Raw genomic sequence first — 23463 nt, forward strand, 5'->3', positions numbered from 1 at the left:
CTTGACTTATTTTTGTCTTGATAAAGAAACTGGGAAATTCTTTTATGAAATTTATTTGTAAAATTATGTTGCCTATTGTCATTGCCAGTGTTGCAAAGCATATCAAATTAGTATGACTAGCTGCTGATTTTTTCAAGTAAATGACTAAGCTCTATAATTTCAAGTAAATTCAAGTAAATGACTAAGCTCTATACTCAAAACTAACCAAGTCTGTCTAAAATATTCTATTTTAATTTATAACGAACTATATGAAACTGGCAGGGGTTTCATCATTAAGGAAGTGATTTGAAGATGAGTGAAGCCACCCCATCGCACAATTTACATTTCCAAGGAATTGTCATGCATTAGGTACCTCTCTACTATGGTTTATAATTGCCAGAATAGGAATTTTTCTGTATGAAATGATGACATTTCTGTACCAAATCAGGAGCTCATTTTCAAAGCCACTACAGTCCTTTGTCCTGAGGTTATCTCAAACACCATGCACACCTCTAGGAACAAGAAGAGAAGAGAGGTTTTTAAGCTCTATCACAAGTATAGTAATTTATATAATCCATCCCTTAGAAACTAAAAAAAAAAAAAAAAACAACACAAATTAAGAAGGGACACACTGTGTCATTTCATTTAACAGCAATAGCACTGACTGCTGAATGGCAGCAATACAGTTAGCAATGACTGGGAGATACAAAATGAGGTTTTCCAAACTGAGAAGAGGTTTGGCATGGTTTAAGGCTCAATGCTCAACCTGAAAGTCTTTAAGCAGAACCAATTTACAGAATACACAAAGTCTTTCAGTCTTGATTTTAGGTGCCCCAAAATAGATAATTTGAAATTTTATCTCTCCACATCTTTGTTTCATGAAATTTGTATACTGTCAAAGACCAAAAAATTTTTCAAGGATCGTGATAGGCACTTTATAAGGACCATTTAACTTAAATATCAGATAAAATATTTGAATTAAGCGGCTCAAATTTTCAGGAGAATCTATGAAAAATGCATAGTGTGTGTAGCTTCTCTCTGTCCTTTGCCACACTGCTGACCATCTTGGCCTTGTTCAGCACTAGGTTGCAATTCCTGCAGCAAAATGTTGATCCAGGTAGAAGTCAACAGCGTGGATGAACAGTTACTTGTCACATTACAATGGGAAGCCCTGTTTTGATTCACTGTTTTAAATTTGAGGTTGCAAACCTTTTCAAGGATGAGTCATCCATCCATCCATCCATCCATCCATCCATCCATCCATCCATCCATCCATCCATCCTCTCTTTGGGAAAATCTGAAAGAAGTGATTCTTGTATGCCATTAATGAACCCTGTGAGTTAAACATTTACTACTTCTTTTTGGCCAAGCTTTTTCAACTCAAACTGCTTAAAGAGCTCCTCTAGCCAAAAAACAATTTAATCTGAGTAGTGATTTCATTCTTTTCTCTCCCCCAGTTCCATCACTTACACAAAGCATAAATAGCATAATGTTTCTTGCCGTGATATACCAGGAAATGATGATATTTCTGAGGAAGAGGCAGGACACAGCAAAGGAATCATTAATTGCATGCAGCAATTGTTCCATTCTTCCTTTGAGATGCCCAGGACAAGCAGAACAGTACTAGCTCCTTGAAGGCCAAGTTTTTAGTGGATTCCTCCGTCCAAGTTCTTGTGCCAAGTCCTTGGTTCCAATGAGACTCATAAACTGAGCATACATTGTGTTAGCCATTCTGGGATTAATTGGCTCCTTTCAAAGGGAAGAGGTGGTGCTGCACACACCCCAAAGCTGAGAAGAACTTAGTTTTTACATGCCAGCTCTATGCCTAATTTTCAAGCATAAATATACTCTGTCCAGTTGGGATTAAGGAGGGAAGATGATCCAGATTTAAGATGCATAATATATTGTGGGCCATAAAGAATTGAGTGGAAAATTAGTTAAATACAGCAGAGATTATGCATATGGCTGGAGAAGGAAGAGAGCAAATGTCTGGAAGAGTAGAGGTGTCCATACTTTTCAGGTGGAACAGTGTCCTGTTTCCCAATACAAAGACAATTCACTGTCTACCTGAAATTTTCCTTAGGAATTTGGTCTTGTACATGGTCCAATACACATACTAGGTGGGAGAGAGCATATGTAGGATGACAGGAGGAAGAACCTGACAACTATTCAGGAGCTTTGTAGATGTTTCAGTTTTGCTAACTCAGACTTTTGCCAGTGTTTGTAGCTGTTTATTTGACATGGATCAGGCATTTTTAAAAACTCCTGACAGAATTTACCAGGCCTATCATGTAAGTCCAGCACATCAGGATGAAAGAACATACAGGTCAGATGTCAGGATATTTCAAAGGGAGAGGCATGGTTTTCCCTGAATATGGTAATGCCACTGACCTGCAGTTGTATTCTGAAAACAATCAACTTCTGTCATATCAAGAGGAATCTTGAGAGCTATCCCACAGATGAAGGACACAGTACTATTGTACTACAATAGTATAGATGATGCCTGGACTGCCAATGACAATGTGAATTATTCACAGTTTAGGTTAATTAATTACTTGAGTTCAATATTGTTAGGTTTTGAACAACAGTATCCTATACTGTTGGAGATGAGTGCTACATCTGATGTGGCACCAAAACTGTGATAAAATCATCCTCAGGGACTTCATCTGACACACAGGGCTCCCAATGGACAATTCCAACAATCTCCCATTGTATTTTTCTGGTGCATTATGTGAAACATATTTGCTGGAGTTTTAAGTAAGCCCAACTCCCTACTGCTAAATTTTGACACTACTAGTCCATTCTGGCATATGTATTGTGCAAGAAGATTTCTTCAGAAAGAACTATTTTAGGCTTTCTTGGCCCTTTTAGGCTAGGTTTTTTGGGGCTTCTCTCTCCAAGCTGTTTTGGCAAAAATAACATTTTAATTTCACAGTCCTTTTTCTAAAAAAAAGTTTGTTTCAAATTTAGAAAAATCTAAAGCATTTGTTCATAGTTGAGGCAAAGGGGAAAGGGGAAGAGGCCCCAAAAGCAGCCAAAAATGACACTTACATTTTTCCTAGATTTTTTTCACAGTAACTTTTCAATTTATCCTTTATTTCAGTTTTTCCTTATAAAATCTCACAACTTCTTCAATTCTGTTTTTTATTATAAACTATTTTCCAAGAGACTTTTGGGCAGATGTTATATTGGTGTGTTTGACAGATATCTGTAAACATTTCCAATGCCAGAAAGAGAATATTTTAAGTACAGTAACTTTTGCAATTGCAATCCATTACTGATATCAAATAGTTTTATGTTAGCTTTAAAGTAGCTCATTTGCAAATGCTAGCAATAGAACCAGGGTGGAAGACATCTCTGTGCTGCCTAGGCACCAAGTGCTCAGCTTCTTGGGCAGATTTTACAGTACTCACTGTATACAATTTTGGTTTAATCTAATCTGAAGGTCGCTCAGCAGGGCCACAGTTACAGCTCTGCTATGGCTGCATTAGAGGTTTTCTTTCTCTCTGGAGAAAATACCCTTCTGGCGAAATCCTACCACCATGGCAGATCTCATTTCCTGTGCTAACTAATGCTACTCATAGTCAGAGATTAAACTCACCACATGGACTGAATTAAAAAAAAAAAAACAAAACAGTTTGGGCAGGGGCTGATCTCCTTGAAAGACAAAACTGCAGTGTACAAAAGCTGTAGGTGATACTAGATGGCCTTATGATCAGAAGGTGTGACCAGCAATGACATACAGCTACAAGTCTTTCAGTTTGCACAGTATAAGTTGTGCAAATCATAGGGGGATACTGGAGGTGAAAATTCTTGCCTTAAGCAAGAAGTTAAGAAGCATATCCAGGCTCACTGTCTGCACTTCCTTTTTTTCCCCTCATCTCCCCTCCCCTCCCTTTGAGAGAGCAGCAGGCACCATATCATTTCCTTCTGCCCTTGCAAGCAAGCTGGGATCTCCCACGCCATTACCTCATCCTGATCCCCCTTTAACAACTGAACTGAACCCCTTTAACAAATGCCTGGCTCCGTGCCTGCTGTCACCCTTCAAAGGTCTGAGTCAAAACACATTCATTGCACCAGCAATCTTTTGCCTGACTGCAGGGGCCTTAAAGAGCTCTGAGTCAGTTTTGTTCAATCCAGTGACTATATAGGTTTTTATATATTTATTTTTGGCAAGCACTGGAATGTGTAAGTTCAAGAAAGCCAATAACATAATGTTAACATATGCCTCTCATCCAGCCTGGGTAACCACTGCAGGCCAAATGTAACAAACAAGCCAGATTTATTTAGATTTAAATGTATTTAAGCCAGAAAAGTAAAGATTAATTAGAGAAGCAATGTATTTTTATTCCTTATTCCTGACAGCGTATACACCTAGCCCCAAAACATGAAAATAAAATCCTGAAATGGAGCTATTAATATATTTGAAAAGCAAAAGGTTAAAAATGTTTGTGTCTGAGCACTCTTCCAAATAATTTCAGCTACATAAATTTCCCTGGTATAAAGTTCTTAGAAAATGCATTGAAAGAGGCTGACAAACCTGATTTGATGTGGTTTTCATTTCTAGTCTTGCAGATGCATGGCATTATAAATGAAAATCATAGACTTCCTCAGCCATACAGGCGCAGCCCAGCTGGCTTCCTGGAAGCATCGCCTCTGTGGTTGACAGCTACTTGAGCAGCACTTCAGCAGAAATCAACTCTGATAAATACCCTTCTGAAACATAACATCCGATAAAGATAGACTAAGATAGATTTTGATAAACTGCAAAAGGTTTTCAGTTTTATTAGTAACCTACTAGGCCAATGGTTATGGAAACAATAATTGATTCCATATGCTCTCAGTAATTTTTTTCAATTCACTGGTTGCATTGCAAGGGTATGACATGCCTCACATTCTTTCCTGGCCACAGTGATTTCTGTCCCAGAATATGAGCTTCCCTCCCAGACAGCAGAGATGTTTGTATACTCCTCCTGATGCTCACTTGGGTATTCAGTAGGTTATATCAGACCTTTGGAGAGAAGAAGCATTTTTTGTTGTTCAGCCATCAACATTGACATTTGCTTTTACAAAGTTCTGGCTGACCACCGTGAAGGCATTTTTAAACATCCGGTGTACGAGCAGAGGGAGGTTTTCTCTGCTCTCTCTCCATTTTTTGAATATAGAGGAAATGCTCACAAGCACTTCCCAGCTTCAAGTCCACTACCTTTCATCACGCACCTTACGCTGAGGGGTTACATTCATGGCCTCGACAAAACCCAGTGACAAGGCACTGCAGACTGGCAGCCTCCTGTCATAGCTGGGGGTGAGCCCTGCTGGCTCTGCTCTGCTGCAAAGGGGAGGGCAGGGATGAGACTTACATGTAACTGCTTATGGAGTTTTGTCTGCATTTTTTGAATTATAGAAACAGCAGTGAAAAATCTTTTCTTTTCACTTTGAGGACAAGATTACATGTTCGATTCATATTTTGTAATTTTGCTTTTCAGTTGCCAAGTACAATGCAGAATCTTAAGGAAGGGGGCATGTTTCTGTGATGTTCTTGTGCAGCATTGCTAATTGTACCGTTTTTAACAATTCTGAAGCATTTTAAGAAGTGAAAATATTGCAGTGGTTTCGTGTTCCTCTAACCACATGTAGCTGTTTCACTGGATGTTTGTTGATTACCAAGGCAACAATTTCAGACCTAGCATGATTATCTGTATCATACCACTCATCAGAGATGTGGGCAAACTCCAGAAACTTCTGAATTGAGGAAACGATGCTAGTTTGTAGGAGGCAGGAGTTTTCAAAGCTGCCTCAGTGAAAATGCTGATATCACATGCTTATGTCAACAACTTTAAAAATATCATTAAAAGATCAGTTTGCTTAAAATAGATTTTACTATAAATATATTAGAGTCAAGCAAACAGCTGTTTCATCAATGCATTAACATAGTTCTGTAGATGTGCCCATTTAGAATAAATTAACATCATTTTAGAAAAGCCTTTCATTTGTTATTTAAAGCCAACTACATTGTGGAGCCATAATTGATACATTAAACAGTCCATACTTATGCTCTAAAAAATACAGAGTCCAGAGTTGGACTTTGGACTTCAACTCTGCTATTAATCTCCTCTGTTAATAAAATGTAGTGTTCATAGAGTTTTACAGGAATCCTATCAATGCTATATGCATGGAGAATAGTAAAAAGGAGCTGTCACAATACCCAAATTTCAGTAAGTCAGAGAGATCCAATTGGGAAATTTTGCAGACGTGGCTGCTTTGGGGTCACAAGACAAAGTGTGAGCAACATTTAGCTCGCCCCATGGCAATGGCAGCACATGTTAGCAACATTTTCTGATTGAAGTATGAACGATTGCTTTCACAGGGCTCACCCTCTCTCTGCCATCATTCCAGGTTTTCCTGTGAGAAGCAAGATATGAGTGGCCATGGATCTCAGCACTTCGGTGCCATTGCTCCTGACTGAAATAAGCAGCATGCCTTAAATACTATTATCTAAGTTTGGATCAAGAAAGTATGGTTATTATTATGTTGACTTTACATTTTTAAAGTGAAGAACACTACAAGTAACTGCTTCCAGATTCCCTGTTTTCATTTTGGTTCTTTTTGCAGCTGTCAATTAATAATGACAACCAGGTTAGGGCAGCCACAGTCATACAGAATTATAAAAGTGACTGCTGCCAGTTGTTTAAAAATGAGCACTAGGGAAGTTTTGGTGCTTCCCATTCTTTACAAGAGGAAGCCAATAAAATCCCAATCTAGCTTATTAATTTCTTTGTTGTCAGAATGGAGGCATGTTGATCATATTCTCCAGTTTACTACACTGGAAGAGGAAGTAGGTGGAGGATTTCCCCTGAGCTGGGAATGTTCTCATGCCACCAACTAGCACAGCAGAGACATCTCTGCTACTTTTTCCATAAGACTCCACTTTTCCTATGTATGAATGGCAAGAATACCTTGGAGTCAGAGAAAGAAGAAGGAAAAACAGGTCTCACCCCTGTCTTCCTGTCTGATATGAATCACTCCAGGTACTGGGCAGCTCCAAATAAATCAACTGTTTCTGACTGACTACAGCTCTCACTCATCACAGTATCTAGCATTGCTGTGATCTGTAGGTTATGGGAATAGTAAGACAAGAAACTCAAACTCATTAATCGGCTTTACTGATTTCAATAGTCTAAAAGTTGCTTTTTTCTTTATTTTCACCTTGCATCTATATTTAGAAGGGGTTCTATTAAAGTGTATCTTCTTAGCTGATAACAACTTTGCTCTTTGTAACCCATCTCCATCATCTTGAGCAATTTTCTTCAGAGCCTTCAGCATCTTTGTCCATGACTCTTTTCTCCAGCAAGCACATTTCTAGTTTTGTTGCACCATGTGATTCCATTTTCTCAGTTCTCCATCAACCACCAATGCAGGAAACCTGCATGCAGTTGGTTGCAATGCCTGCTGCTCTCCTCTGGTGTCTCAGCTGCTGCACTTCCTTTCAAGTAATGCAGACTAGATATAGACTTGCATTTCTTGTTTTAGTCACCTTCTATGGCTGACAAATAAAGCAGCAGCCCCAGACACTACTAATGAAGATCCAGGTGAATGACAGCACTGATTAGAAAAAACTGGCAAGGACTGATATTTTTACTTTGACATTTTGTTTCTAATTTCACTGTTTTCCACAGGTCATGCATCCTGTATTTTGGAGGAGTGCATTGAAAGGCAGCAGATTTACCTCCTTTTTTGCCCTCCAGTTTCAGCTAAAAATTCTTCCTTCACTGTAAGTCAAGAGGTGGGAGCTACTATGACATGTTGTATGAGGCAGCTTCTAAGGAAAAAATAACTATTCCTTTAATCCACCTTGTTTTTGACAGGTTTCTTAAAAGGCTCCACAACAATATAATTAAATCAAGAAACTAGTGGAGCAACATGTTCAGGTTTGGTTTGGGTGATTTTTTTTTTTTTAATATTTCATCTTCACTTTACAATCTAAATCTGCAAACTGAGGCATAGGTGAGTGTCTGCTTGACTGTGGTGGGTAACCCATGTAACAGTCTGCGACGCATTTACTATGGTTGATACATACATACATACATACATACATATATATATATACATACATATATATATATATATATACATACATACATACACACACACACACACATATATATATATATAAAATATTTGTTTAAAAGACCGGACACTTTTCAGGGGCAACAATGTCGTTGAGCAGTGTCTTCCTTCTCAATTTAGCAAGAAGCGTTGGGGCAAATGAGAGCAGTTTCATCAGTCATTTCCTTCTTTCCTGTGCGGGCTTTGAAAGGACCTTTCGAAAACATCACCGTACGACGAACTACCGGAATGCCCGGGCCCGTGGCACCGCCGAGGCCGCCGGCACCAGCTGCCCACCGGGCGGGCCAGCACACGTGTGCCCCTCATGAGGACAAGCCCCTCTGCCACCCCGCGCTGCCACTCTCTCCCTGCGCCGGCCGCACTGGTTCGGCCTGACGCCCACGGGAGTCATGGCGGGCAGCGGGTCCCTCTCCCGCCCCTCACTGCCAGCAGGGCGCAGGTGGCGGAGCCACGAGCAGCAGCCGCCCCACGGACACCTCAGGGGGCGGCAGGGCCGGCTGAGCCGGGGGTGGCCTCGTCCTGCGGGGCCGATCCCGCCCGTGGTTCCCCGAGCGACCACCAAGGCCAGGCCGCGCCACTCCGCGGCGGCGCAGGCCAGGACGGGCGGGGGGAACGAAAGGGTGGCGGAACGGGCGGGCGGCGCTCGGGGAGGCGCCGGGCGGGGCGGCGGGCGAGCCGAGCATGGCGGCGCTGCGGGTGCTGGAGCTGTACAGCGGCATCGGGGGGATGCACCAGGCCCTCAGAGGTACCGGCGCGTCCCGCGGGGCTCCCTGCTGCCTGCCCCGCCCGGGACACCCCGCCCTCGGGGGCTCCATCTTCCCGAGGGGGCCCCGCCTTGAGGAAGGGGGAACAAGGCAGGGTGCCTCTTTCTTGTCGATGGGGCGGACAAAGGTGGCCCCTCTTCTCCCATAGCCCCTGCCCCAGTCCGGCGTGTGGCACCAGGTACCCAGGAGCACGTAGGGACGGAAATTAGGGATCCCTGCTCCATGTTTGGCCCAGGCAGCTGCTTCTGGAGAGGCCGTGATTTTGTGTTTGTTATTATGTGCTCTGTGTAATACAGAGACACCCCTGCTGCAGATGGGATGGGGATCACTGGGATGCCCAGGATGATAACCACATGAGCCAGGGTTTCCCACTGTCATGCACGTGGACTTGGTTTTCATAGGCCATAGTTAGGTGAACAGTTGAGCCATGTTCCAGTATGAGCGAGCCTGACCATCTGAGGCTGGTGTAACATTTTATAAACATGAAAATTAAATGTGGAATTTGAGCTGGTATAGAGAGTTCACACCAGCCCATGTTCCCAGGTGATTTTTTGATCTGGCACAAGGAACCCTGGAGCTCAATTTGCTGAATTGTTAAAGCATGGCCCAGATGACCTTCAGCAGATCCTGTAGACTGTGAATTGGCTTCCCCAAATTAAAAATTGAGTTAGGGCTATTGATTTCTGTTGTAAAGTACCCTGGACCTTATTACTTTGAAGTCCATGTTTCAACACACATTAGTATAACTTATGATAATCACTTATGATAAGTATAACTTACGATAATAACTTTAACTGTAACTACAATCCTTCAAATCTTTCAGTCTTCAGGAGCATTAGCAGAGAGCATTGTCATAAAAACATCAAGTGGAAACTTGTCTTATCTTGCTATTTTTCCAGGGAGCTATGAAATATTAAGGGTATGCTTATGGAGTGAAATCCGTTTAGCATCATTTATTTACTTAAAACACACTCACAGTTGTCAGAGTAGCATTTTTCCTACTACCCTGTTTTTGCTTGAATGTGTCTAAGTGTTTTATTTATGAACATAAATATATAAAATATATTTTAATGTATTTATTATATGTATATAAATGCACAACAAAATAAGTTCCTGCATTGTTCCTAGCCACCTGTTTTGAGGATGTATTTTCTTTATTTCCAGAGACATTCTTAGAATATTAAGAGGCAAGTATAGCTTTGTCTGGAACTGCATATTTTGGAGTTTTTGTAGAATGAAAACAGTGTGTTATGTCTTCTATATGGTGTATACACTAATGATAACATGCTGCTTTTCTGGTAACCAGATTCCTGAAGTGATGGCAAGCTATCCATGTTTGTTGTATTGTAGAAAATTTCCGTATTTCCACAGAAAGTGGACTGGTTCCTGAAAGTTAGTCTATACCATGGTTCCTTCACTCTTTACTGAATTATCTAGCTGTGTTCTTGCCATAATAGTGGGTGTCTTGGGGCAGCTCAGTAGTGTGCTGCAATGTTTAATACATTATAATGCTAGATGTGATGTCCTGCGAGTTTCCACCTGCGAAAACATCACTTGCAACTCAGTAAATACTTAAAAGTGTGGGAATGTTAGGAATGCCTCATTAGATTATCAGAAGACTAAACATTTATCCAAAAGATACACAGAATTAGGGATGCCCCAGTGAATAGTTATTACAAATAGGAAGTCTTGAAATCATGTCACCTAATGGTGTAGTTTGGAGATTGAAGGACTTAATGAAACCCCTTTTATTATTTCCTGAAAAGGTACATTTACTTCCATGTTTACAGTTTCTGAACTTGATGACAAAGCTGATTCAGTGTCAGTCTTTGGTGTAATTTCTGATCTTATGGATTTGCATTTGACTGATGAAATTGCAATAGGTATGAACAGTGAGACTGAGCTTTTTCTGTAGTGGTATCAGCCAAAGCAGATAAAGGGACTGTAAGTAAGGACATTTAATTTATTATTTGTGTAAATGACCCTAACTAGTTCAAAATGGTACCAATTGAAATTTGCAAAGTGTATAGACACAAAGCTATTTACATTACAGTTGGTGTAGTATTTTTCAATTTGGATGCTTATGTATCTGGGAAAAATATGAGAGTTCAGTCCATAAGCATTGTGTTGTCTCAGGAAATGGCCAAACCATACACTTCTAGATGAAAATCTTGTTTAGAGTCTTGTTAAAAGTAAAAGGCAAATTGATTAAAAGTTTCCTACAAAATTTGCACTAAGTTAAGTATTTAATAACTGGTTATTATATAAAACTGTTTTTGATGAATTGGATTTCATTTGGGAGCAGAAATGTACTTGGGCATTTGATAATTTCTCCTGGTATTTAAAGTCCTTTAGACATCTGGATTCAGTTTTCTTACACAGTTTATGAAGGAACAAAGTAAAGTCAAGGGGCATTAAAATGTTTGATATTATGTGCAAATAAAACAGAGAAGAAGTGAATGTTCTGCTGTAAGTACTTTAATAATGTGTTTCTTATATGTTTTTGGCCTGTATCTGTACATGAAACCATGATGTTTGAAAAGGTCTCTCATCCTTTCCTTCACTTAGCAAGTGGCAGATTGTTTAGCATCTTCTTTTAAATCATGTATAGAAATATTAGAAGGATTGGGGTTTTTTTTTCCATATAAATATGAAGTTTGAAAGAAAGGCCTCCATTGTGCCAGTGCTTCCATAAGCCAGATGCACAACAGATGATGATTCTTTATAATAATATATTATCTTAGTATGGTTTCTAGTGAATCTATAAGCCAAGAAAAATAATAAGAATATGTAGAAAATGAAGGGAGCATGTAATATTTCAGTGGCAGCATCCCAGAAAAGCCTTGCTGTACAAAAGGGATTCTGCAGTTCTTGTAGCCTAGTTACTGCCATGTAATGGAGTTAGTTATGGTTAATTCAGATGGTCCAACTTTCTACTTTTCTGTGAAATTGCCAGTGTTTCAATTGTCAAATAGGTATTTCTCAGGAAATCTGACACTGACTTTTCTACCTTGATGCTCTTCTTGGCTGTGATCTTTCAAAAACTTAGTTGTAGGATAGCTTGCAGGATGAAGATGTTTGTTGTTTTAGCAGCTGTCATTAATGTGGAATGCATTTAGCACCAAATAGTATGCAATTGGTTTTGAGATTGTCCTTGCCTACAGTAAAAAATAATTGAATTTTCACATATTGATGGAAGTTTATAATCTCTTGTAAGTATTTCTCTGTTAAGAGTACATGGAAGTTGTGAGTACATAGCTTCATAGTTTAATCACATTCTTTTTGACAGTGAAGAGAAAGTTGTTTCTGAACTTAGGTTTCAGTCTAAAGCTGAAAAAGAAAGATCTTGGGGATTGTCTAGCTCTGTGTTGGTACTTTAGCTATAGATAATTCAGCACATGTAGAATTTCTGGTTTTAGATTTTGAATGTTTTATAATAATATTTTAACACCAAAGACCTGCAAAAAGATACCATCTTTTGATGGTATCTTTTGATAAAGATACCATCAAAAGATGGTAAAGTTGAGCTTAGTTAAAGTCAGAAATCAGTGAGTCTGTTCATATTCACACTCTTGAAAGACTGAGGCAGCTAAGGGATGAAAGTACATTTCTTTCTTCTTCCCTCGCTGTAGCCCAAGCTTTTTGGGATTTATAAAGATTGATGTTTAAGTCAAATACATCTAAATCTATGATATTTTTTTTATGAGTGTGTGTGAATTTGTTCTTTATAAAGTGCAGAGTTTCTACAGTGAAAAATAGTGGTTTATTTTTAGAAAATCTGTGGCTACATATTCATTTCCTTAGCAACTTTCCATGAAACAAACAGCCCACTCTTCCTCCTTCCCAACCAAAACAAACCTAAACTGGTGTATTAATTTAGGCAGTTTTCCCGTGAAAAATGGGTTCCATGTCTCTGCCACAAGCATTTGTAATCTGCCAGGTCCCTTAAAAAAGTCCTCTTGCATGAAACACTAAAGGACATATTCAAAAAAATACCATAAATTTGCAGTAATGAAGTTGGTGATATTTTTCCTCTGCAATTGTTATATTTCAATTTTACAGAGTAACAACTTTTGTCTCTTGTGCTCTGTCATGCATGTTTGTTCATTTTAGTTGATTGACTCTGTGAATTGCACAGCACAGTAAACTGGTGTGTGTATTTACACTGGGCAAAGCTATCCCACCAGGAGAGGCAAAGTAGACAAAACTGGCTTTGACATTCAGCACAATGCAAAACAAAAAATTGCTGGTTTGAGCAAGTTTTTACACCTAAACTCAATTTAATGCTTCTCCAAAATTCTCCAAAATACAGCTCTTTGTAGCATGGGATGGTTCCAGTTGTGCAATAATGTAAGTTTATAAAGTTTATATGGCTTAATGTGATAGAATCCTTTACAAATAGAGCAGTGAAGGGAGTTGCTAAGTATCCTGCAGGAACCAAGTATGGAGTTTTCTGATAGTCATGTTGACTGTAGCCATGGACAGTTCAGCCTAATCATTTCAGCCAAGAACTGACAACTCAGAAATTAAATCTTTGCTCTCTGTTTTAAAAGGAAATAGGACTAACAAAACTTGTGACTAATCTTCCCTTTTCCATCTGTTTCCATATACCTGTCAGAATAGATAATTGTTCTGGATCCTATTTTCCAATATGCTACAATCCACCACTACCCTTGCTATAACACAGTGTATTTAATGTATTCTGTTGACATTGATGACTCTATTGCAAAAGTACAGTAGTGAATATAAACAGATCTATGTTAATTTTAAAGTCTGCAGAAACACATGACAAAGGAATCAATTCTAAAGAGGAAAAGGACAGATATTGTAATGTCAGAAGTTTTATTTCTGGCATTTGAAGGTGACACTCTTTGGGTTTACTTTTTCAAATCAGAAGCTAATGCACACATCCTGTCTTTGTTTCAGATGCATCACCTTCCAGTCCTTACAGCAGTGTCCCTTTCCCTCAAGAATGACACCTCCATAGCTGAAAGGGCTTGAAAGGGCTTGTGTATTCAATAAAGTAGAGAACTGGGACCCAAAGTGTGATTGCTGCCTCTTTAGACAGTTTAAGTAACAGTCAAAGAGTTTCTGTTGTCTGGGTCCAAGAGGTTTTAAGCTTGAAGTGTGAAGTCAGTACATTACTAATAGGATGATACAAATTTGTTTTCACCTGCTTTCAGCCAAGAGAAAATGCTGCAATCTAGTCTGCATAAAAATAAGTTGTAACACCTCCCTCAGTAACTTCCCCATCATGTCTGTGGCTTCCATTTGAACTATTTGGACTCATCTTGCTCAGAAATGAAAAGTCTCAGTTCAGAAACTGGTGCTGAAGAATCCTGCAAATCATGTATTCAAGCAGCCTCTTAGTTTCACTTAGGAAATGTGTATTATTTTTTCTTTAGTCTGAATAAAATGATACTGGTTTCTGCATTGTTGTAATTCTCTTAAATATCTTTGTTTTGAAAATTGGATTTACTTGTTTGAGGGGGATAAAAAAATCTCTAGAGCTGTGTCTGTTTATGTATTGCAGTTCTGCTATGTATTCTGGGCAGTTGATTTAACATTCCACCAAGTCAGCGATTTCTGAGTTGGTTTTGTGCCTTTTGTCACTGGGGATAGTTAAACACAGTCTTGATTCTGTTTTTCTTACATTCTGCTTTCAGGCTTTTTTTATGGTGCATTCCTTATAGTAATTTTCAAATAGTAAATGTAATTGCTATAGAAAAGCAGAATATCACAGTTTGACATAAAGTTATTTAACTTTCAGGAGAAGTTCTTTAAAAATGTTGCATTTTCACATTGTTTAAAATTTACACAAGCTTTTCTTTGTTAGGTTGGATGTGTGAGAGCTGCTTGTCTGCTCGAGCTCCTTCATGCGTTTCCAGGGCATTTCCACACAAATATGCTTAATCAGCTTTTAGTGGGAGTCTGTTCTGTAGCAGGAATTCCCAAGTGAGCTATGACTTCGAAATGAAAAGGAGGAGAAGCTTTGAAAAAGTTATCAGGTCTTTGAATTAGGAAGAGAGGATCTCAGGTAGAACACTTCAGGAAAAGTTCCTGTCCTTTTTCAATGCTGGTTTACATCTCTGGTTTAGACTGACCATTGTATTGCAAGGAGATTCAATAGATTACTATTAGCTGTGTGCTCTCTTCCAGTATCTCCAGGCTTTTGGGCCTGTGAAGTCCTCAGTCGCTATTTTTGCTTGTATGTGCACAGGGTGATATTGAATGGATGGCAGTAAAAAAACGAGTGTCTGAATCATGAGTTGTGAGAGAAAGCACACAGCTTGCCATCCCAATTGCCCTTTTTAAACTATGTGTTAATTTAGATAATAATTTGAGGTCTTGATTTTTTTAATTTTATTTTTCTTCTGGAGTACCTGGAAAACACAGTAAGGGTTAGCTTGGTAGGACAATGTGTTTTAAGAACTGAAGGAGTGAGAAAAGCAGTCTCTTTAATAGTATTGGAAATTTGTTCCTGTTACTTAGATGCCGCAGCTTTGTTTTAGGAAGATGAGAGTGTTGGTTCTTGCATATGTTTGTAAATTGAAACATTCATCCAGCTTTCTTTTCACGCTAGGTGTCAGTGTTAACTTACCTGTTCTGTAATCTCAGGTGTAGTCCTGCTATTGTCCTTGTGGTTACACCTGTATTTAGTTCTCAGTTACAACTTCTGGTCAAAAGGTCAAGACAGTAATGGCAAATAATGATTTGTATGTTGACCCTTAATGGTCTGTAAGTATTTATCTTGTGAAAAACCTTATCGTTTTGCCCTCGATTGCATCAAGTAAACCTGGAAGTACCAGCTGGGTCCTTGTTAAAATGTCTGCTACAATCTTTTCAATACCCAGATTTCTCTTTCATCTTAGTTTTCACTAAGACAGCCTTGAAAACCTGAAAGATAGTGGATGGATGGTAACTGCATTATTCAAAATTAAATCCACTGGGATCACCCAGTTGGGCTTTCATCCTCTCAAACTGTAAATAATTAGCTGACTAGCAGTAATTCATACGGTGTCTCATAAGGTCATTTGTTAATGTGTTACTTGAGCATATTTATAGATTATTCAAAGGCATGTGGCTATTTGCCTTGTTTCTTTTGGTTTACAAACGTTTTTTTAAAGTTGCCTGTGTTTCATCTGAAGCTTTGTAATGCTGACCATAATGTAAATATCCTGGTGGTTGATACTGATCTCAGGTATCAGGAGGTAGGGTCACTTCTCTGCCTGCAGCTGTGACAGTAACCACAACCCGTCTTCTTGGATAAAAAGCCTCAGTGAAGGTATTGTGTTTAGTAATAACAAATAGTGTGACATGATGAGCAATTGAGTAAACACTGCTCTTTTTATCTCTTTATCTTGTGTAGAACCTATTACTCTCTCTATAAATTAACAGTTGTTTATTTACATTCTTTTTAGTGTATTTTTATTTCAGGGCTTTAGGTGGGAGTTTGTTACGCTGTCCTCTCTTCAATTACACCTCTGTCCAAGAGAGGAGAAGCTGCCAAGTTTGGTATTTTGGGACCTTTAACTCAAAAGAGGCAGCACTTGAGTTTGAGGCCTAAGGCTTCACTGAAATGTAAGCACAAATGTTTTTCAGGCAGCTTAAATTTTTATTGGAAGAGTAGACATATGTCAAACATATTGGTGCTATTTTTTCATAATGAGAAGTAGTACACCTCTAAAATAACACACGTATTTCTTGTAAGTTGTCAGAGAACAAGGTAGTGGCAGTGGGGCTTGGCAGGTTGACTTTGGATTCCTGTAGCCAGGAACTTGCTGGCCACAGAGACCTGCACAGAGGTGAAAATGTTGTAGAGGTGCACCCTGTTTGGAATTTTTTTACCTACTTTACTTATCTACTTTTTTTGTCTACTTTAGCTTCCATTTTTGGATAGATAAAGAAGGGTGTATTGCCCATATGATTAGGAAAACACTGTGTTTTTTTAGACAAAGTTTCAAAGACAACACAGCAGAATTTGATTGTGTAATTTACCGTTTGGTTTTGAGCCATGCTGTAACACAACTGAGCAAATATATTTTTCTAAGAGTAGTAAAGAGAAGCTAGAGTTTTCAAATTACTTTTTTAATTTTAGAAAGCCGCGCATATGCGGAAGTTGTAGCTGCTGTTGATGTGAACACTCTTGCCAATGATGTTTATAAGCACAACTTTCCCAGCACGCCGTTATGGGCAAAGACTATTGAGGTGAGTAATTAATGTGTTTTTTACTGTAGTCTGGCATTTGTAAGATGTGAGTTGCTTTCACTGTCTTTATTAGTAACAAGAGAAACAGAAATATTTGTTATTATGAATAAAGCAGTTTTACATTAACTTTGGTTGTGCTGTGTTTGCTTGTTGAAGTAAGAGGGATTTCATACTGCAGGCTTTTCTTTTAAGTCTTGCCTTCTGCATGAAGAAAGGTTATATAAATGTCAAGAGGAACACTTACCATCTGTGAAGGAATGTCAAAAATCATATTTTTAGATTAAAAAAATATTTTCATGTACTTTGAAAAAATTTAATTAAATTACTTGGGGGCATGCCTTTGTTTTAAAGTTATAGTTGGGCTCAGAGAAGCACAACAAAATATATTGGACTGAACACTCTTGAATTTTTTTTAATGGGCTCAACAGATAAAATGTTTTAGGAATTCTGTCACTTGCCAAATTATTTGAAAAATGACTTAAGTAAAATTGGATTCTGTTTTAATAGATGATGGGCAAGCTAGGCATTGTGGTGTTATATTTAGGGGGCCCCCCCAAATGCACCGCAACAAGGCATGGAGTTTTGCTTGGATTGAGTTAGAAATTAGTGTATACTTCTTAATGTTCTTTTACAGTTTTACAACATGACAGTAAAAGATACTGTGTCTGTTTTAAGACACCAGCTTAAGTAAGAGTTAAATAGGTGGCTAAAGGTTAAATGCTTATTCAGCACTCAATAATAACTGGCTAAATGATAGTTTATAGTTTTATAATGCAAAAAGATGAATCTTTGCTTGTATCATTTTATAGTAGACAAGAGCAGATTATTAGAGTCAGTGACACCTTCTTCAAATATAATGGAAAAAAATAGCAGCTTTTGTCTAGTTTTCTGAGGGTAGCTACATTACATTTGCTGTATAGGTATCCCTCAGAATATGTAAGGAGTGATTTCTTTGTCCAAGTCATAATTACTTGATCATTGTCCTTCTTTCCTCCTGGCCCCTTAATGTGTTGATCTTATAGTGTTGGTGAAAACTTAGTTTTGAGGACTTTCTACCTGTGTAATTAATTCCTACCACAGACTTAGAAAAGAAATTATTTTTTTTTCTAAGCAGGATTGTCTTTGTAGAGGAGAATTTCAACCATACAATATCTTTGGCTCATTTTCATAGGGGAAAAATTATGAAATAAACTTTATAGGGTGCATTGCCAGTGGGCTCCTAAGAGCTAAAACCCATAGTTTGTATCTGTAAAAATTATCATATTTGCACTTGAGCTACTTTTCTTCTCAGATGTTTTTACACATATTTTGAGTATGTGAACACTGGTTTTGATGTACAAAGACTTCATATCTGAGTAATGATACTTTATTTTCAGGAGAAATAACAGGTGAGTATCTACTGAAAGAACTACTACACACCTCAAAGAATGAGCACATACAAACCTCAAGATTATGTATAAATGCTAACCTTATTAGTATTAGTGTTTTGTTTCATATGAAGAGCAGTGAATGCATATTTACATTTTATGGTTTGCCAAGGTAGAAAATATTTTTAAATTACTAGGTCAAGTGATAGATTAGGTAGTTTTTTGCTAAGTGAAGCATGCTGGAAGTAAGAGGGGTTTGATCTGAAAGATGACTTGAATTTCATACAGTTCACAACACTCAACATTCTTCTATTTTTTTATGTTTTCAGGGCATAACACTGAAAGAATTTGACAGATTATCTTTTGATATGATTTTGATGAGTCCTCCCTGTCAGCCTTTTACAAGGTAGGTACAGCACACTTGGAAAAAAAGTGCAGTTATTGCACTATATACGGTCAAAGGAGAAATGTTATCAAGAGTGACACTGTGTGTGGGTGATCTGTGTATCTTTCTCTCCCTAAGAAAATGTGTTGTAGCTCTGTTCACCATGATGTTTACTGAAGTGAAAGAAATGCAGCAATTTGCATCTTAATTGTTGATCACATTTCTTGCATATGTATATATTAATTCAGTTTAAGTTAAGTAAGCTTCTTACAGCAACAATTTTGTGAACTGTATTATTCTTCTAATAGTGAAATTTAGTGTTTAGGAGTCCTGCCTTTCCTTTTCGATATCAATCTAATATTTTCCTGGGGCAACTCCAGAAGGAGGATTGGAATTTCTCAGTTCTGCCTGAGACTTAAGAGTGTAATCTGGTTTTATTTGTACTTTGAAAATTGCACATACACACAGACAGATTATTCTGAAGAATATTTTTATTTTAGCCAAGACCAGAAGGATAATGGCTTTGAAATAATTTTGTGGATGATAAGGAGAAATATCTTGCTGATTAAGGACTGAGTTTACTGAGATTTATTTGTCAGATTAATTTGTAATTCATATCATTTGACAGCAGTGACCAGTGGGGTAAGATTCTAGTAACTGCACTCATGCAAAGTAGTAGCTTAATGAAAAAAGTCTGTTGATGGTGATAATAATGATTGTGTAAGAAAATATATCTCATTGAATGTTCTAAGACTGAAAAGAAATCCCTGTAAAGTGCTGCTGATCTGTAAAAATGAATTACTGCAAACCTATGATGTATATAGGAAACATTTCAGATTTTTTTTCTTTATAATAGGATCAAAAGAAAAATCTGTGTATGGCTAATTAATTTAGATACATGTTAAAGGTCTTCTACAAAGCTTTTTTTTTTTTTATGACCTAATACAAGTATAAGATAGGGAAATACAGGCCTGGAATCATTATCATTTTTGTAACCTACATAATCTTTCCAGTTTAGTGTTAGAAAATTGATTCCAAAGTTATTCATGTGGGGCTCAATCCTGCTAAATGGTGAACAATGAGGCTTTAATTCACAGAAATAATTTAATATATTCAGTGCAAAATAGCAGGGTATTCCCAGAAACCCAGTGGGGGTTTTTTGTTCATTCAGAGCCAAGTTTGTTCAAAGGCTTTGCTGGACAAGACCAGAATGCTAAAGCCTCTGCAGACTGGGGAGTGGATTTCATTACTGAATGCTTCCATTTTAACCTTGCTGTGAGCTGATGGATTCCAGGGGCAGACATTCATTCCTTACAGCATCTCTCAGGACACTGCCTCTGTGAGCAGGTCCTCCTGTCTATACGTGATGCTTTTGCAGAATCCCCTTTCAAAACTCAAAGCAAAGTGTCAGCATTCTGTAGAAAGATGTAACTCAAATGCCAGTGTGCTCTGGCTAATACACCTGTGTTTCTTTATTCTTTCTTAGAACTGGCCTGCAAGGTGATGTGTCCGATCCACGGACCAAGAGCTTTCTCTATATCCTTGATATTCTCCCAAGGTATAAATGAACTTCTACCTCCATTGTAAAGCCCCTTTTGTAACTAGACTTTTTTGTAACTGGGTCTTCTATATTTCAGTGAGACAAGATATCTGTAATGTTTTAGAGGGTTACTACTAGTGTTGTGTTGTATTCTGTGTTTGTTTTCACACGATCATATGTGACTTACAAATACTTGCATTTTACTAATGCTGTAATCACTTCATTGTTGCTGTATATGCTTTCATTGTCTGGTTTCCTTTTCATTGCATGTCTGTTTAAACTGTGCCTAGATGATAAATGAAAAGAGTTCATTTCAGTTCAACATGAAATTTGCATTGATTTTATATAGAAACAGGAGTAGGTAATATAGTAGTTTGTCTATTGGTCTCATGGAAACATGAAAAGTTTTTAAAATATTGGGTTACAAAAGCTTGGATTCAACATATAGTCATCTTTTGAAGAGGTACTGTGGTATTCACATTCTCTGGACAGAGAGACATAATTCCATCTCCCAGGAGAAGCACAGAGAGAAGAAAACAATCTTTATCTCTGCTCCTTTGTTTTCCCCATGTGGAATTTGGTATGGAGATTGTTTACCTGAAGTGATTGCTTGATTGGATTCTGGTGAAGGTTGTTTGGGTTCAGTGACCAATCGGATCCAGCTGTGTCTCGGACTCTCAGCAGGCAGTCACGAGTTTGTTAGTTAGTTGATAGGTAAGTAAGAAGTATGTATGTAGAATAGGATGGTCTCTCTTTAAATAGTATATTAATGTAATACGGTATAGTTTCAATAAAGCTATCCTTCAGCCTTCTGATCTGGAGCCAGACATCATAATTTCTTCCCAGTCGGGGTTGCCTTTTTTACTATAAAGTACCATTTGAAAATTGGTTTAAGTATGCTATTGACTCTACAATGCAATGCATCTTGCAACCACTTCTGTTCTTTCTTAAAGTCTCTGTTCTTTTTGGTGCTGCTTCTAGATATCTTGAGGCAGATTGTGTGTTTTCGGTTTGTAGTACAATCTCTTGTTTGGAGTAGTAATACTAAAGAATTTGAATAGCACTGCATTGTCTGGACAGTGTCCTTGAATTCATCTGTCGTTTTTTGCCTGGTCAGATCCCAGTTCCTAATAAAACAGCCATAATTATTTTTATTAGTGGCAGTCTTTCTTCACCTGGAGACTAGGACAGCTGTTCCCTATATATTCCTCCATTAGTTCATCTTGCTGTCAGGATTGGAGAAGGAGAGATGAATGTTTGGTGTCTCTTTTACTCCTTTTTTTTCATGAATGCTTTCAACACAGAAGGAAGCCAGTACCAAAAAGCCTTTCTTTCAGACTGCTGTTAGCACTGGGAGAAAAGAGTCTTCATCCTTGTTCTAGAAACCTTATGCAGCCAACAACATTAAATGGAACTGTGTCTTTGCCTTTGTCATGAGCAGAGAGAGAACAATGACACAGAAGGGCTGAGTGACTTGGCAGGGCCATACATAAGGAATCTGTGGCAGACAACACAGAACAAAACACAGATTCCTAGATAAAAAAGAATGGTTATTACTACTCCCCTGCTTCTGTTAGCAACACAAAATTAGAGAGAGAATGTGGGTTGTTTAGAAGTTGCAAAGGATGTCTTTTGTGGAACAAGAAATGTAACACAGGTTTCCATCTGATCTGTTAAAATGATAAATGAAACCTGGCAGATTAATTACTAACTGAGTAAGTTAATAATTAGTCAGAATAATATCATCTTCCGTATCCTTAAGGGCATCCTGACCTGGGGATTCCTTTCCATTAAACTGAAACATGGTTAAGAGGCTGGCTGCTTTTGGACATTATAGTGCATTAATACAGAAATATTGCTTCCCAGCTGCTGTGGACTTAGCTGGATAAACAGCAGAAGCTTTTCCTTCTCAAAACCAGAGCTTTAGACACTCCAGGACCTAAATTTTTATCATCATGATGCAAAGGACCTGGGCTTGGCTGTCTCAATTTTATCTCAACACCCCAGGAGACACTGCTAATGTCCCTTATCTCCTTGGGGAGGGTTCTTAAAGCAGCACCTACTCTAAGTAGTCACTAGAATGTTCAACATGATGGCTTCTGTAGAGTTTCTCAGTTCCAGTGGATTTGTGTTTTACTAAGATAGTGTTTATGTGTTTTCTGAATATGATACATTTGTGAGACATTGAGTATGGAGTACTTCAGCCCCAAAAAAGGAAATTCTTAATATGGGAATTGTCCCTTTACATTCTAAATTGCTATATATGCATGCAGTTTATGAAAAGTATACAATAATTTCTCATCCCTTGGATGCACTTAGCTTTTGTTCAGTCTTTTATAATGAAATATTACTGAAATGAGACTCAGAGGTAGCCTGGGATGACAAATATTAGAGATAATGGAAAGGACAGTTTCAAGATCTGGAAAGACATGGGAAATCCTTGGAGCACCCAGCCAGCAAAGTCCAACCCAAATGGTCCAGATACTGTCTGTTTATTGTGTCCAAGCCATAACCTGGTGAAATCCAATGCTGAAACATCAAAGTGCTGCTTTTACAGAAACATTTTTAATGTTAATACCTACCAAGTACTTAACACTTCCTCTTTGTACAGTGATTACTTACATGCCTTGTGATCTGTCAATCCCCTGTGCATGCTTGCATTTCAGGCTGTGCTCTGGATTCATTGCTGAAAAAGAAGTTTCATAGTAGTCAATGATGAAGAGTGTGGGTAGATATACCAGCAGATATATTCTCCATTCCTCTGCAAGGAATTTGGCTGATGCTGCTTTTTTCAGCCTAATATTACTTTTTCCCTATTAATTCTAGTATTTTTAAATTTGGCATAGTTTCTTGTACATTTTTCCAGTTTCTTGTGAGATACATTGGTTCTTTTAATTCATATGATGTCTTAATTGGTGGTAATTAAAAATGTGCTGAAACAAATTCTGCTGTGATTTGTTCCAATGGAAGTCCCAAGTCACTAACTTCAATAAGCATGAAGCTGCTGTCTGGGGACATTAACATCCTACTTCTGTAGGTTGTTCTGAGATCTCAGTGTGTGACAGACATTGTGTGTCTACATTAGCCTTATTA

The 23463-nt window shown here is 38.1% G+C and overlaps 1 protein-coding gene across 7 annotated transcripts in view; it reads left to right on the top strand.

Annotated features, from left to right (window-relative positions):
- Positions 1–23463, top strand: part of TRDMT1 (tRNA aspartic acid methyltransferase 1) — a 41872-nt gene that overhangs the window by 3711 nt on the left and 14698 nt on the right. For 4 of the 7 annotated variants that reach the window (XM_054003059.1, XM_053969448.1, XM_054004507.1 and 1 more), the window contains exons 1-4: positions 8788–8851; positions 16969–17078; positions 18775–18851; positions 20317–20388. In XM_054003059.1, coding sequence (XP_053859034.1) covers positions 8788–8851; positions 16969–17078; positions 18775–18851; positions 20317–20388 — 323 coding nt within the window. Of the gene's footprint in view, positions 1–7655; positions 7751–8787; positions 8852–8995; positions 9049–16137; positions 16156–16968; positions 17079–18774; positions 18852–20316; positions 20389–23463 lie in introns of those variants that run through there. The other 3 variants (XM_053969699.1, XM_053969780.1, XM_053969830.1) reach the window with 3 other exon arrangements.

Source organism: Vidua macroura, chromosome 1 (genome assembly GCF_024509145.1).
Source record: "Vidua macroura isolate BioBank_ID:100142 chromosome 1, ASM2450914v1, whole genome shotgun sequence".
Classification (NCBI taxonomy): Eukaryota; Metazoa; Chordata; class Aves; order Passeriformes; family Viduidae; genus Vidua; species Vidua macroura.